General features: G+C 43.2%; 1 protein-coding gene across 3 annotated transcripts in view; it reads left to right on the forward strand.

Annotated features, from left to right (window-relative positions):
• The first annotated feature begins 270 nt into the window (after positions 1–270).
• LOC115163086 (ubiquitin carboxyl-terminal hydrolase 2) overlaps positions 271–14,575 on the forward strand; it is a 35,960-nt gene continuing 21,655 nt past the window's right edge. For 2 of the 3 annotated variants that reach the window (XM_029714682.1, XM_029714685.1), the window contains exons 1-3: positions 1,680–1,784; positions 2,711–2,828; positions 9,050–9,843. In XM_029714682.1, the coding sequence (XP_029570542.1) occupies positions 9,094–9,843 (750 nt within the window). In that variant the 5' untranslated portion in view covers positions 1,680–1,784; positions 2,711–2,828; positions 9,050–9,093. Of the gene's footprint in view, positions 608–1,679; positions 1,785–2,710; positions 2,829–9,049; positions 9,844–14,575 lie in introns of those variants that run through there. The other variant, XM_029714683.1, reaches the window with a different exon arrangement.

A 14,575-nucleotide genomic window follows, 5' to 3' on the forward strand; every position in this document is an offset into this window, starting at 1 on the left:
ATGTGTCCAGATGGATAATAGAAAAGCTTTGTTGTGACATAACAGTCACTTATGACACAACACTGCCCTCTTCTGGATTGTCGTTTTTTTTACGTGATTATTTTCCCCCGGCCGGCAGAAAAAAGGAAAGGCAAGCGACGGGAGTCCGAGTCTAGAACTCAACGGGACGCAAGGGGGAGTTGTGATACATCTAAAATGATTTGCAAGCAGTTGCGTGAGCAACGTCAGATCATATGTGAGTGTGTGGACCTGAATCAGTGTGGTGGTCTGCTTGCTGTTGACGTCCGTCACTAAGGGTGATCGGTGTGGGAGGCGGCCCTCTGGTTTTCCGTTCGTGGACCAGAATAAACCAATCCACGACAGCTATTTGCTGAACCAACGTCACAGTTAAAGAGAAACGTCCGTTACTTGGGTCAGCTAAAAACAATTGAAACGCAAAGGGAGAGATAGCGAAAAGTATCTAGCTCTTTTTATCTGTCCAATGTTATCGGTTCAGCATACCGATATTCAGAATTGTGGTCTAACGACGCGGATAGACTAGCTAGAAGCCACTTTGGGGACGCTCTGCCAGCCGGACGGACAATAGACGGGATGATCTCGGACTGGGGTGAGTGAAAAATGCAGTGGTCAGTAGCTGCAGGCAAACCTTGATCAGTTGCTCTGTTGCCACTCGGATAGTTTATCTCAAATGTGTACGCTTCATATGTGTATGCTTCATCTCTTAATATGAATGGGTCTAAGCTAAAAACCGGTGGTCTTGAGTCACATTCGGCCCCTTCTAAAATAAAACACACGCCCGCGCTCTGACTAGTTCGCGTGCACGCTCTGCTAACACGTTAGCCTAGCTAGCCAACTTGCCTGCCCTGGGAGTGGTACGAGGTTCCAACCTACCGCTACAGTATATCATTTTGGGGAGCTGCTAAGCTCCTAGTGTGTTAACCGTTAGTCCTTCATCCACTGCAAATGCATAACCGTTGATCGAGATAATTCATGAATTGCTATAGAAGCTTAAAACAACTTCTGGCTGACTTTTTAGGTCGGTGTCATAGAGGCTCGCTATCATTGAATTTGGCGCTGACAGTAGCTAGCTGTAATGTTACTGCTTCCGCGCCCCCGTACACCTACGCTCATCCCTGCGCTCATCCCTGCGCTCAAAGTAGCCATCAGCCCAGGGTTTCAGTTTTCAGCACTTTCAACTATCCATTATGTGATGTGCATTTCAAGTCAGACTATGTAATATTGCAGGTGAACTACCCCCGTTTTTAAAATAGGCCTAACACAAATTATGACAATAGCTGCCTGTTTGTATCCAAATGGTGTCATACACCCATTATAATACAAGTATCATTTATATATTTAATATAAAACTAGCCATGGTTAGTAGATAAACGATATTTCAATTAGTTTTTTTCCACTTTTGGATGAAATGTATGGGGACATTTCACTGACTACCATTCCTTGTAGGTTTACAATGAAAGCACCTTTAGATAACAGAGAGAGCACATCCCAGTGGTTGCTGCTGTTGCTGCTGGCCTACGCAGCGTGGCCTGTTCGTGGCCTATTAAAAACCTTAATGCTAGTCCTTTAAGAGCAAATTGGAATGCCAGTGAGTGTTGAGTGACCTGTGGAGGTCATAGGCAACTGCTATATTTACCGTCTCTGTAACTTGATCTCTGGCATTCTGGATCGCTGTGCTCATACAATCCCTCCCTGGCTCCTCTCACTCTGGTGCCACAGCCTCCTATACAGCAGCCTACTCTGCCTGCCCGCTTGATACGCCACTGGTGAGCCTCTCCACCAATTTACAATTTGTTTCCCTTTTACAAGGGTACCTTTCTGTTATTTTACCTGACAAACATTGTGTGTGGTATTGGCTGTTTGAAGCCTAGGCCTACTGTTTTTTCATTTAGCTTATCCATATTTTGTTTTGTTAAAGAGCAAGGGATAACATTACTCAGAAAATCATCTTGAGACTTATTTATTAATTGGTAATTGTCTGTTGGCTGTGCTAGACCTATTCATTGAACTTCATTGAACTTCCAGGGTTGTGGGGACGCAGGTCTGTTGGTATGGTGTGTTTGGACCATATTGGGACGCAAGTGCTGGATTATTAAGATACTCAACAAGTACAGTATTTCTGAAACAGGACTTTAAATAGGCAGGCAAAATCTTTTTTTTCCTGAAACCATATTTTCAAGGAAGATAATTTTTGTGGATTTGACAACAAACAGTCATTATGCTATTTTATATAGATATTATAGATGAATCTATAGATGAATCTAAAACACTGACAACTTGTTGACTGGAGACCTGTGGTGAATGATCACTTGGACCTATTTCTATGCCTGTCAAGTGATGCAGTTGATGAGGAATGAGGTGTAGCCTAGGCTACTTTAGGCTTCTGGTAGATTGTTTTGTTATGGGATGTTTTGCTCCTCCCATAAAGCAGTCATAGAGCAGTGTTGTTTCAATGCAATTCATTGAATTCTGTGTAAATTGAAGAGGATAATTGGACGTGATCGAATCAGTAATGTTAGAAAATGTATGTTCTGATGCCTCAACATCGATCTGCTAGCCTCATGGCAGTGGTATCCAACAAAGTCCACATTAGCGAGACTGCAAATCCATTACCTTAGTCATTTTCGCCCAGGTAATGTCCGCACGGCTGTGTGATGTGTGTCTCTCATTTGATGTGTCTGTCTCCCCACAGGTCTGATCAGTGAGAGGTCCCTGTGACTGTGAATGGGTCTGTGAGATGCATTAGGATGAGCGGGCCCCACTCTATCGCTGCCCGTGGGGACTGAGAGACGCCGCTCTATACAAAGCAGGTGATCATAACTGTATAAACGCACGCGCACATGCCCACATACACACTGTCAGCAATCAGCATGCATCTCACAAACACGATGAGCGGCAATACTTTCTCAAGGACTGATGGTACTTTGGTAGTGAAAACACGTTCACAGAATGCCGTGGCTCCGACGCTCACACAGACACGAGGCTTAAGCGGGCAATCAGCAGTTGCAACATCCATTTGTGGACTTCTAAATTAATGATATGTACCCATTGATTCTTGAAGAATATAATTTATAAATTCCTCATGAGCTTAGTTCAACTGTCTTACCCCAATCAGGACCCAAAATATAAGCTTGTTTGTAAACAAAATAAATGTAAACAAACAGTGTATACTGTAGCCTCAAAACACGGTTAAAATTATATTTGAGAGTGTTTTTTGAGAGTGGTTACATTTCTCCAACCCCATTTCTCAGCTTCCATCTGATTTCTACCAGCGTTGTAAACATTGAAATTAGGGTAAAACTTCAATGTAAATATATTGACTTAACCCGACTAACATGTTGTTACATCGATCTAATTTCAACATAATCATCAGAACTATGTATACGTTGAAATTGTGTTGAAAATTTCACATAGAAACGTAAAATATATTTTTCATCCTATGTTCAATATACAGTACACCGAGTGTACAAAACATTAAGAACACCTTCCTAATATTGAGTTGCAATGGACTCTAAAAGGTGTCGAAAGTGTTCCACAGGGATGCTCGCCCATGTTGACTCCAATGCTTCCCACAGTTGTGTCAAGTTGGTTGGATGTGCTTTGGGTAGTGGACCATTCTTGATGCACACTGGAAACTGTTGAGTGTGAAACACCCAGCAGCGTTGCAGTTCTTGACACAAACCGGTGCGTCTGGTACCTACTACCATACCCCGTTCAAAGGCACTTACATTTTTTGTCTTGCCCATTCACCCTCGGAATGGCACAGATACACAATCCATGTCTCAATTGTCTCAAGGCTTAAAAATCCTTCTTTAACCTTTCTCCTCCCCTTCATCTAGACTGATTGAAGTGGATTTAACAAGTGACATCAATAAAGGATCATAGACTGACCAGGTGAAAGCTATGTCATGGAAAGAGCAGGTGTTCATAATGTTTTGTACGCTCAGTCTATATTGGGTGGTTGAAATTATGTTGAATTTTAGATTAGATTAGACATATTTTACTTGACCTTGTTTCAATGTTGATAGTAAAATGCTATGTTCGAATCAACTCAATTGTTTCAACGTCATGCTATCAACCTAAATAAAGACTTAGATTGAAATAAAATGTGAAGCCACAGTCCAACGAGGGGTATTGCACTTCAGTGTGAATTCATCCACCATCCAGATGCCTGCCTCTATGTATCCCGCTTGGCTTTTGGAAAAAGCGGCATTATTGTCAGCTGAGCTATGACGTCAACACATTCATACACTGATCAGCTTCCATACTCATTTGCATTGACTACCTAAATAGCGTTGAAAGTACATTTACATTTTAGTCATTTAGCAGACGCTCTTATCCAGAGCAACTTACAGTAGTGAATGCATACATTTCATTTCATGCATTTTTTTGTACTGGCCCCCCGTGGGAATTGAACCCACAACCCTGGCGTTGCAAACACCATGCTCTACCAACTGAGCCACAGGGAAGGCCAGTAACTAACTTTTCTTACATGTAACCTTTATTTAACTAGGCAAGTCAGTTAAGAACTCATTCTTACACAAGCTGTATGTGAAAGTCCATTTGGAGTGAGGTTGGGTTGATGTAGGATACATTAACATCTGATCTGCCCAACAAAGGACACTATGATTTCAACATGTGGCTAGGTACTTTCATTCATCCATAACTGATTTAGATCTTTGGAAGTTTAGAAGTAGTTACCATTAGCCCTATAAATAGGATACCAAATGTATGATATTGATAATACACTTTTACAGTGTCACATTTTGTTGTTGGGGGGGGGGGTGATACCTATTTTTGTGATTATTTTTTATCTGCTGAAAGTTGCTTCATGGTTATCGAGTCTAAGAAGGCTGTAGGATCAGTTCAACTGTTATTTCATTCTGATTGGTATAGATTTTCAAAGTTATTAATAGTGTTGTTTTTTTCTAATTAAATCATTTGTATCCTTATCTTTCAAAATGATAACTGGTTTGCCGTGTATTCGTTCTGTGAGGGCTGCGAGGTGTTTACCAGGTTTGTTTGCCATTAAATGGTGTGCTTTATTTGAGTTTAACTTGTAGTGGTTGGCTCTCTTCAAAAGTAAAAGATCATAATCCTGCTTAAGTTCAGAAATTGTATTTTCTTTACCTTGTAAAGATTTTTTTTATGGTCCTTTTTTAAGATAGTGGTTTCTAACACAGATTTATCTTTTGCCGAATAAGAGATTATCATTCCCCTAATGCACGCCTTAAGTCTCCCAAATCATGTCGCGGGTCGGCTATTCTGTGTCCTCTATGTCTACATTTGTAATGATAAAGGTCTTTATTTTTTTGTTTATGTATTTAATACATTTCGGGTCTTGAAGATGCGCTCTGTTCATTCCCCATATTCTGTCACTAAGCGTATTTTCTGTTGGTGTAATTAAGCATGAATGATCTGGCATCGCTATATCATGGATTTTACATCCCAATGTGTTGTAGAGGGCATTTTGTTTTTAAATGTAGTCAATTCTTGAATAGCTTTTCATACTTTGAGAAGAAAAAGGACTAGTCTTTTGTAGCTGGGTGTCCTGTAGGAGTAACTTTCAACTTTTCAATGTTATTTAGGTAGTCAATGTAAATGAGTATGGAAGCGGATCAATGTCTAAATGTGTTGACATGATAGCTCAGCTGAGCATCTGGATGGTAGACTAGTTCTCACTGAAATGCGTTACCCCTCATATTCACCAGTAGATGTTGGACTGCAGCGTCACATTTTAATTCAATCTTTATTTATGTTGCTATAGCGTGGCACTGAAACAATGATGTGGATTCAAACAAACCATTTTACTATCAACGTTGATAAAAAGGTCACATTAAATATGTCTAATCAAATATGAAATTCAACATAATTTCAACCAACTAATTGAATATAGGATGAAAAAGATTTGTCAAAATACATAGTTCTGATGATTATGTTGATATTATATTGATGTAGCAACCTGTTAAGTCAATGTATTTAAGTTGAAGTTTTAAACTAATTTCAACGTTTACAATGCTGGTTGAAATGAGATAAACAGCACTGGTTGACTTTTCTCAAATTTGATATTTGTATTGTCATAAAGAATTTAATTTTACACTGGGAAATATGCAAATATGATAGAATAAATTCTCAAGTTGAATTGTATGTTTGCTCAACCGAAAATAAAACATTGAGTGAACATAAAATTGAGAATATATGTTGGGTCAGCTATATGCCCAAATGTTGAGCAAACTCACAATCCTATTGCAGCTGGTTGCCTTACAATTGTACGTTGAATCAATGTAGTTTTTTTTGTGCATAGCGTTGTGATGTAGACTAAGCTGGCATGGACAGTTTGGTGCGATTGCCGGTGGACCGAGTTAGGGCTTTGGCGTCAGTGTGGCACCTCACAGACACGAGTCTCTTATCTGCTCACATTTCAGGGTAAATATAGCTCCCCCCTAGATCCAGCCAACAAGGTACATTACGTGCTCTGATTTCTAACAGTATTCCCAATAGCGTTTGGTTTTGTAAGATGACTAATATATATATATATACATACATAGATACATAGATACATACATACATACATACATACATACATACATACATACATACATACATACATACATACATACATACATACAGTACCGGTCAAAAGTCTGGACACACCTACTCATTCAAGGGTTTTTCTTTATTTTGACTATTTTCTACATTGTAGAATAATAGTGAAGACATCAAAACTATGAAATAACACATATGGAATCAAGTAGTAAACAAAAAATATTGAATAGCCACCCTTTGCCTTGATGACAGCTTTGTACACGCTTGGCATTCTCTCTGAGAGATCAGAAGATCACTGTTACACTGTGATAAGTGGGAGAAGTAGGAATGGACAGACTGTGGGAAAGAGTGGCTCAGTGTGAGGTTTCAGAGTTTAGGCCCTATTCAATTATATAGCCTACACCTGCTTGGGAATCACTGGATTTTACAGGTAAAGATGGTAATAGGAATATATCCTCTTCGGCAATAAACTTGGATTAGGCCTATAGATTGAAAAGACTATCTGCCCTTTCTGTATTCTCAAGTAGAGTCCAATCTACTGGCCCCTAGGCCTTAGCTAGATAGACCTTGTGTTTCTGCAGTGCAAGGGAATCAGGAAGTCAATGGGATCAGTGCAACACCTGCTTTCCTGTTTTGACAGTGAGATTGTGTGGCAGTCAAATGGCGCTTGCTGCCATGTAGTCATGGAAACCACCGTTTAACAGAGCCTCTGGGTAAGCTGAAACGCAGGGCAACTAGCATATTTGTGTGTTTTGGTTTGAGAAGTGAATAACATAATAGTGCTGTGCTACCGTCATCTTATAAATCCCATGTCCATTTAGGCTGTATTCCCCACGGATGTTGTTTGCGTTTTCTTTTTTGAAGTGACGCCGCCAAGCTAGCCTGAACTCGTCTCAGTCAAGGCCCTCGTTTTTTGGACGAGACGCCTGCAGCAGCCTAAATGATGTGTATGTTTATAGCGAGGGCAATTAGGAAAGGGTGGAAGTAGGAGTCAGGGATTACAAGTACAAGCACTCTCTCTGTTTGTACATTTAGATAGACATGGCCAGGTTTGCCTTGTGGTGCAAATTGGCACTGTCACTGTTGTTTGGTAGTGTGGTGGCGGTAGTGCTCTATGTTTGTTATCACCTGTTCTCTGCCTGTTTAAACAACACACTGAGAGAGGTTGACTTGAAAACATTCATCCCAGGGGAAACAGGGAATCACAAACAAGCTACATTATGTCTGTGTACTCTAGGACCTAGGGGTGTTATAGTACTGCTGTTTTATTTAGGGGGGGGGGGTAACAAAACAATAGTGATGCAGACTACTGTATATTGACTTGAGATACTGGCCCGTGTTTATCAGCTGTGTACCTTTACAGTCCAGCCATCTTTGCGCAGGATATAGGCGAAATGGTAGGGTGCAGGGGCCTCTTATACCCACGGTGGGGTTTTGGTAAGAGCCTAAGCAAGGCTAGGTTGGGCATGGCCTAGCTAAGCTAACCTAGCAGTAGTGCTCCGCCTGGCCCCAGTGCTCTACCTATTCCAGATCCACGATCCATATGCTGAATTATTGATGCCCCTGAGAGAGAGAGAGAGAGAGAGAGAGGGAGAGGGAGAGAGAGCTCCCCCCACTGAACCCAACACGGACCGACAACACCAGATACTTTTATTTATTCAGACGGTGCACTGCCTGTCTCTCCTCAGGAACAGACTGTGCCACCAGAAACATTCGGCGCTTCGCTGAGGTGCTTCTCCCATTACAGGATTCCCAGGGGTGCGTTCAGCCGGCAACAACGTTGTGCAACCCATCGATACGACAGTACATCACATTATCAAGCATGACTTCCCAGTTGGTTGCGTAAACAGTGTTTCAGCGTTCTACTACAGGGTGAATACTGATGACACAGCTGATATTGTGTAATGTGTTCCAAGGAGGATCACATAACGTTGTTTGTCAAATATCTGTATCCTGTACACGAGTAAAACCTCAGGCTTGAGCAATGACCCATGGTACAGTATATTCAGCCTGTTGATAAATAGTGCACCCATATGTTAAGAGTTGGATGATGCCCTAGTGACCTTTGGCATCCTACCTCTCTCGTGATCAGATGGCATCCTACCTCTCTCGTAATCAGATGGCATCCTACCTCTCTCGTAATCAGATGGCATCCTACCTCTCTCGTAATCAGATGGCATCCTACCTCTCTCGTAATCAGATGGCATCCTACCTCTCTCGTAATCAGATGGCATCCTACCTCTCTCGTAATCAGATGGCATCCTACCTCGTAATCAGATGGCATCCTACCTCTCTCGTGATCAGACAAGACTAACCCATAAAAACTAAGATGGAACCGATATGATATAAAATATACAATTGAATTTTGTGGTTTTAAAGATTCAAATGTTGCTAAGTAAGTTTTCATTTTTGGAAATGAAGTTTTTCCCGCTCACAGTCTGAAAATAGAAACGCACTGATTTCTGTTCTTTCTCTTGTCTTGCAGTCGATGCGGTCTTCCACCGCATCACACGTGGCTGAGAATACAGCATGTCTCGCGTCTCCACCACCGCCAAGCGTTACACCGGCTCCTCCTATACCAGTGCCTATAGCTCCTATGGCTCCTCCCTGACGCCCTCCTCCCTCAGCTCCTACACCTCCGACCGGGACAGGCTGCCCTCCTACAGGAGCAACGCTGCCTCCTCCTCGGGCTACTCCTCCTCCAGCTACCTGAGCAGCGCCGCCAGCCGCGCCCGCAACTACAGCACCTCCTCAGAGCTCGACCGGGGCCGGCTCATCCCCCGCACTGACCTCCTGAGCAGCAGCAGCCGGCGCAGCGAGAGCCTGAGCCGCACCCCGGTGAAGACCTATGGCTCGTCGGGCCTGAGCGGCGGCTCCGGTTACACTGGCTACAGCAGCTACTCCTCGTCCACCACGCCCAGCCGCTCCAGCTACCTCTCCTCGTCGCCCGGGACCTCCAGCATCTCCCTCAGCCGCCGCAGGTCGTCGAGCCAGAGTGACCTGACGCGGGACCTGTCGTCCCTGGGCCTCAACGAGCCCACGTCCCCCTCCTCCACCTCCAGCGCCCTGAGGGGTTACCGGAGCAGGGCCAGCGATGTGGCTGACTCCTACAATAGCAGCCTGCAGAGCTCCAGCTATGGCCTGTCCCACAGCGCCACACAGGAGGCCTTGAGCAGCAGCAGCCTGAAGAGCGGTGGTGGTAGCCGCTTCACCTCCTCCTATGAGAGGAGCGACAGCAGCAGCAACGGACGATCCAGCTCCCCCACCAGGGACTCCCTGGTAAGACCAGTGTTCTTTTGTTTGCTCAACTGTTTTTCTGTGATCTTAGATTTAGCCTCTCAGGCCACTGACATGGCAGACTGACACCATGTGGGGGCACTCATGGTCAGTACAGATGCTCTGCACTGCTACTGTACAGTACTAAGATCCTGCGTTGGGGAACACTGTCACTCACTACACAGTATAAAATAGGCCTTACACAATTGTCACAGTATTCATTCATTCGTACAGTATTGAATTAGAAAATGCATCTATGTCAGCTAGCTATATTAGGTCTATTTCCTATAAGAAAGGAAATGAATCTCACAGAGACAAGAACATGCTTAACAAAATCATTCCTGTTGCCATAGCTCCCATAAGGTCCTCAGAAATTCAATTTCTCTCTATGATGATGAATCAGGAAGTTCCTCAGTGAGTCCGTAGCTATAGCCTGGTCCCAGATCTGTTTTTGCTGTATTGCCAACTCCTATGGGTCCTGCATGTTTGACGTGACAGTGACCATAGGGGTTGGCAAGGCAGTGGGACCAGGCTAGCCAAACAGGCTGTGTGTCTGTCTGTGTGTCTCTAGCTATGTTTCCATGAACTTGTCCAGTGATTTTAAAAAAAGTCAACATTTAGAAAGTTTGCATAGAAAATAGTTAAATAAATCTATCGTGTGTCGTTAAAAACAGCTGGATGTAATGATGTCATACCAACAACAAAAAATGACCCGTTTAGGGAAATTGTGCATTTTATAAATCGTCGACAGCCTGTATGACATCCCCCCTATCATGTCTCAGGTAGACCGCAAAAGCCAGCATGGATAGAATGCAATAATTTACTAATGTTTGCCATATTCTAATGATTCTTATGTGCCAACGTATCGCCACGGTTCGTGCCAAGGTGAGACTTGCACTCCCGTAGATCTGTAATAATTGCCAGCCAACCAGAAAAGCAAGGCGAAGCAATTCAGGCCTTTAAAGTCAGGATAATCCTTGTCCTGCAAAGAAACTTTGTTGTTTAAAGAATCGATTTTGCAAGCAGTAGCCATGTAGAATTAAATCAGGACTGGAGCTTATAGTTACGCGATTACATCACGTGCCCCGCATACCTTCAAAAGTATTCAGGAATCATCATTTATTAGAAAAACACTGTTTCCATCATCATTGGTCGCAATAAAGAAAGTTAGAAGAAAAATCCACCCCTGTGGAACGACTAAAAATATTGTCAATCTTTAGAAAATGTCTCCTATATCTGCTGTTTCCATTACAAATGTCGCAAAGATTTTGTTTGCGACATTGCTTATGTCGAATAAACCTGGGTCGATGGAAACCTGCTTACTGACTGTCAGAGAGGTAGGTGTCCCATTGACTAGACTCCTTGTGTTCCCTCTGTGACGCATGGAGAGTAAATCAAATAAAAAATATTGGTACTTTTTACCCCTTTTTCGTGATATCCAATTGGTAGTTGCAGTCTTGTCCCATTGCTGCAACTCCAGTATGGACTCGGGAGAGGTGAAGGTCGAGAGCCATGCGTCCTCCGAAACACGAAACTGCCAAGCCGCACTGCTTCTTGACACACTGCTCGCTTAACCCGGAAGCCAGCCGCACCAATGTGTCAGAGGAAACACTGTATAGCTGGCGATCGAATTCAGTGTGCATGCGCCCGGCCCGCCACAAGGAGTCGCTAGAGCACAATGGGACAAGGACATCCCGGCCAGCCAAACCCTCCCCTAACCCGGACGACGCTGGGCTAATTGTGCGCCATCTCATGGGTCTCCTGGTCGCGGCCTTCTGCGACACAGCCCGGGATTCAAACCCGGGTCTGTAGTGACGCCTCAAGCACTGCGATGCAGTGCCTTAGACCGCTGCTCCACTCAGGAGACCTTGCATGGAGAGTAATGACATCTGTGGGAGTGGCTGGCCTGGCTATCCTCCTCTCCCTCTCCTTAGAGAGCGGAGTGTGAATTAACCCACTTACTGGGTTTAGCCCTGATTGCTGACCACTGTGGGAAGGAGAAGGAGGAGGACATTTGTTTCACAACCAGCCAAGCCAATCTCTTTGACAAGACTGTTTAGTTGTTGTTACGGGGCTGCTTTCGCAAACATCTATCACAATTAGCGTCAGGCTCAGGCAGGCAAAGAGGCTGTTGATGTGCTGTAATGAAACTCTTCAGTGAAGGATGCATCGAGGCTAACAGTTGTTTGCCACCATATCTGCATTACTGAAGCCACTCAAAGGTGGTATGGAATCTTCTCGGTAATTAACAGTTATCAATCAATGAGGGAATGAATCTCCTGGACGTGGAACAGTGGAACTGGGTTGCCTATTGGACCAAGAGGTTCACATTTTGTAATTAATGCCACGAGAGGATTTCGTGAGCCCTGTGCTCGAATGTTCTCATCAAGTCATTTTAATTATCCTTCCTAATTCTCATAATGTTCGACCCGGACCGGGTTTAGAGCAGGGAGTTTATACAATAAATCCCCTTACTATGACAGGAGAGTAGGCAGGTGCCCAGAGCAGGTGAAGTAAGGGCTAGGGGGGGCATGTATGCACACTTTGTGTGATAACTGTGATTGCGCTGTATGTGGGTTTGATTTAGGAGATATGGGCTGATAGTTCACCCCACTCTAAAAGATCAACTTGCCAAAGGGGTTTGCCAAACTTGCCAAACCGCAAGGGTCTTTCCTGGGTATATAAAGGTCAGCATAAATAAATATCTGCGCTGAATCTTTGTCCTGACTGTCAGGCATCCCTGTTGGCTGAGTCACAATGTTCTGTCAGCTCATCCAGTCCAATGGATGAAAAGAAAGCCTTTGTTCTCGTTATGGATTAGGAGGAGTCATGTTTTGAGGAATGTGTTGGATTATGACTCAGAGAGACCAGTCGGACCAGCAGCTCCTCATCAGAGCAGCTCTCTCCCAGGCTGAGTGCTGGGAGGTCAGGATGGAAGAAGAGAGGTTGTGTCGGTCAAGTACACTGCTGTATTGATCATTCTAGGAAAACTGATTTTCGGCCCTTCCCTGCCCGCTCTCAAAGACATCTAATTATTCACCTCTCTCTCATTGATAAACAAGATGTTGTGTTTTACACAGGCACCAAAAGACAACTGGCCTAGCTGCTTACTTTAACCAGGTTTCCATCCATGAATTATCTGATGCATGAAAAAAGTCACGACAGGGCTGATGGGAACAGGACATTCCTGTACAATTCAATAATTGTTGATAAACAATTTGTTCGCCCGACGTGGTGGGACCTTTTTGTCTGTAAAATGAATGATGCGAGAAATGAATGTGGAGACGTCTTTATGTGCAAATATTGATATAATAATTGATATAATAAGCACCATATCGAAGTAAACTGGAGCTGTGTTCGAATACTCAGAATAACCACAATAACCGTACTGTTTGTGACGTGAATTGAGTATATAGTATGCTTATTGGTCATAGTATGGATATAGTTGGTATGCCAAAAGTTCCTAGATGTTGTACTAAATTCACCAAAATATGAAGTATACATGGAGAGGACACTATTTCCGTACTTTAAGGCCCATAATGCAATTCTTCAGGAAATGGGCGTGGCTTCACATCGTTTCCAGATTTGAAGAAAATGGTGGAAAATATGCAGTCGAAGTTGAGCAATGTAATTAAGTAATGACTTTTCAAATAAGTTACCTTACACGTTATATTGGCTGACAATTTGTAATCTACAGTTTTGAAGTCGGAAGTACACCTTAGCCAAATACATTTCAACTCAGTTTCACAATTCCTGACATTTAATCCTAGTAAAAATTCCCTGTCTTAGGTCAGTTAGGATCACCACTTTATTTTAAGAATGTGAAATGTCAGAATAATAGTAGAGAGGATGATTTATTTCAGCTTTTATTTCTTCCCTCACATTCCCAGTGGGTTAGAAGTTTAAATACACTCAATTAGTATTTGGTAGCATTGCCTTTACATTTTTTAACTTGGGTCAAACATTTAGGTAGCCTTCCACAAGCTTCCCACAATAAGTTGGGTGAATTTTGGCCCATTCCTCCTGACAGAGCTGGTGTAACTGAGTCAGGTTTGTAGGCCTCCTTGCTCGCACACGCTTTTTCAGTTCTGCCCACACATTTTATATAGAATTGAGGTCAGGGCTTTGTGTTGTCCACTCCAATACCTTGACTTTGTTGTCCTTAAGCCATTTTGCCACAACTTTGGAAGTATGCTTGGTGTCATTGTCCATTTGGAAGACCCATTTGCAACCAAGCTTTAACTTCCTGACTGATGTTTTGAGATGTTGCTTCAATATATCTACATAATTTCCCTCCTCATGATGCCATCTATTTTGTGAAGTGCATCAGTCCCTCCTGCAGCAAAGCACCACCACAACATGATGCTGCCAACCCCGTGCTTCACGGTTGGGATGATGTTCTTCGGCTTGCAAGCCTCCCCCTTTTTCCTCCAAACATAACGATGGTCATTATGGCCAAACAGTTCAGTTTTTGTTTCATCAGACCAGAGGGCATTTCTCTAAAAAGTACGATCTTTGTCCCCATGTGCAGTTGCAAACCATAGTCTTTTTTATGCGGGTTTGGAGCAGTGGCTTCTTCCTTGCGGATCTTCCTTGCTGAGCGGCCTTTCAGGTTATGTCGATATAAGACTCGTTTTACTGTGGCTATAGATACTTTTGTACCTGTTTCCTCCAGCATCTTCACAAGGACCTTTGCTGTTGTTCTGGGATTGATTTGCAGTTTTCGCACCAAAGT

This window comes from Salmo trutta, chromosome 26 (assembly GCF_901001165.1).
Source record: "Salmo trutta chromosome 26, fSalTru1.1, whole genome shotgun sequence".
Classification (NCBI taxonomy): Eukaryota; Metazoa; Chordata; class Actinopteri; order Salmoniformes; family Salmonidae; genus Salmo; species Salmo trutta.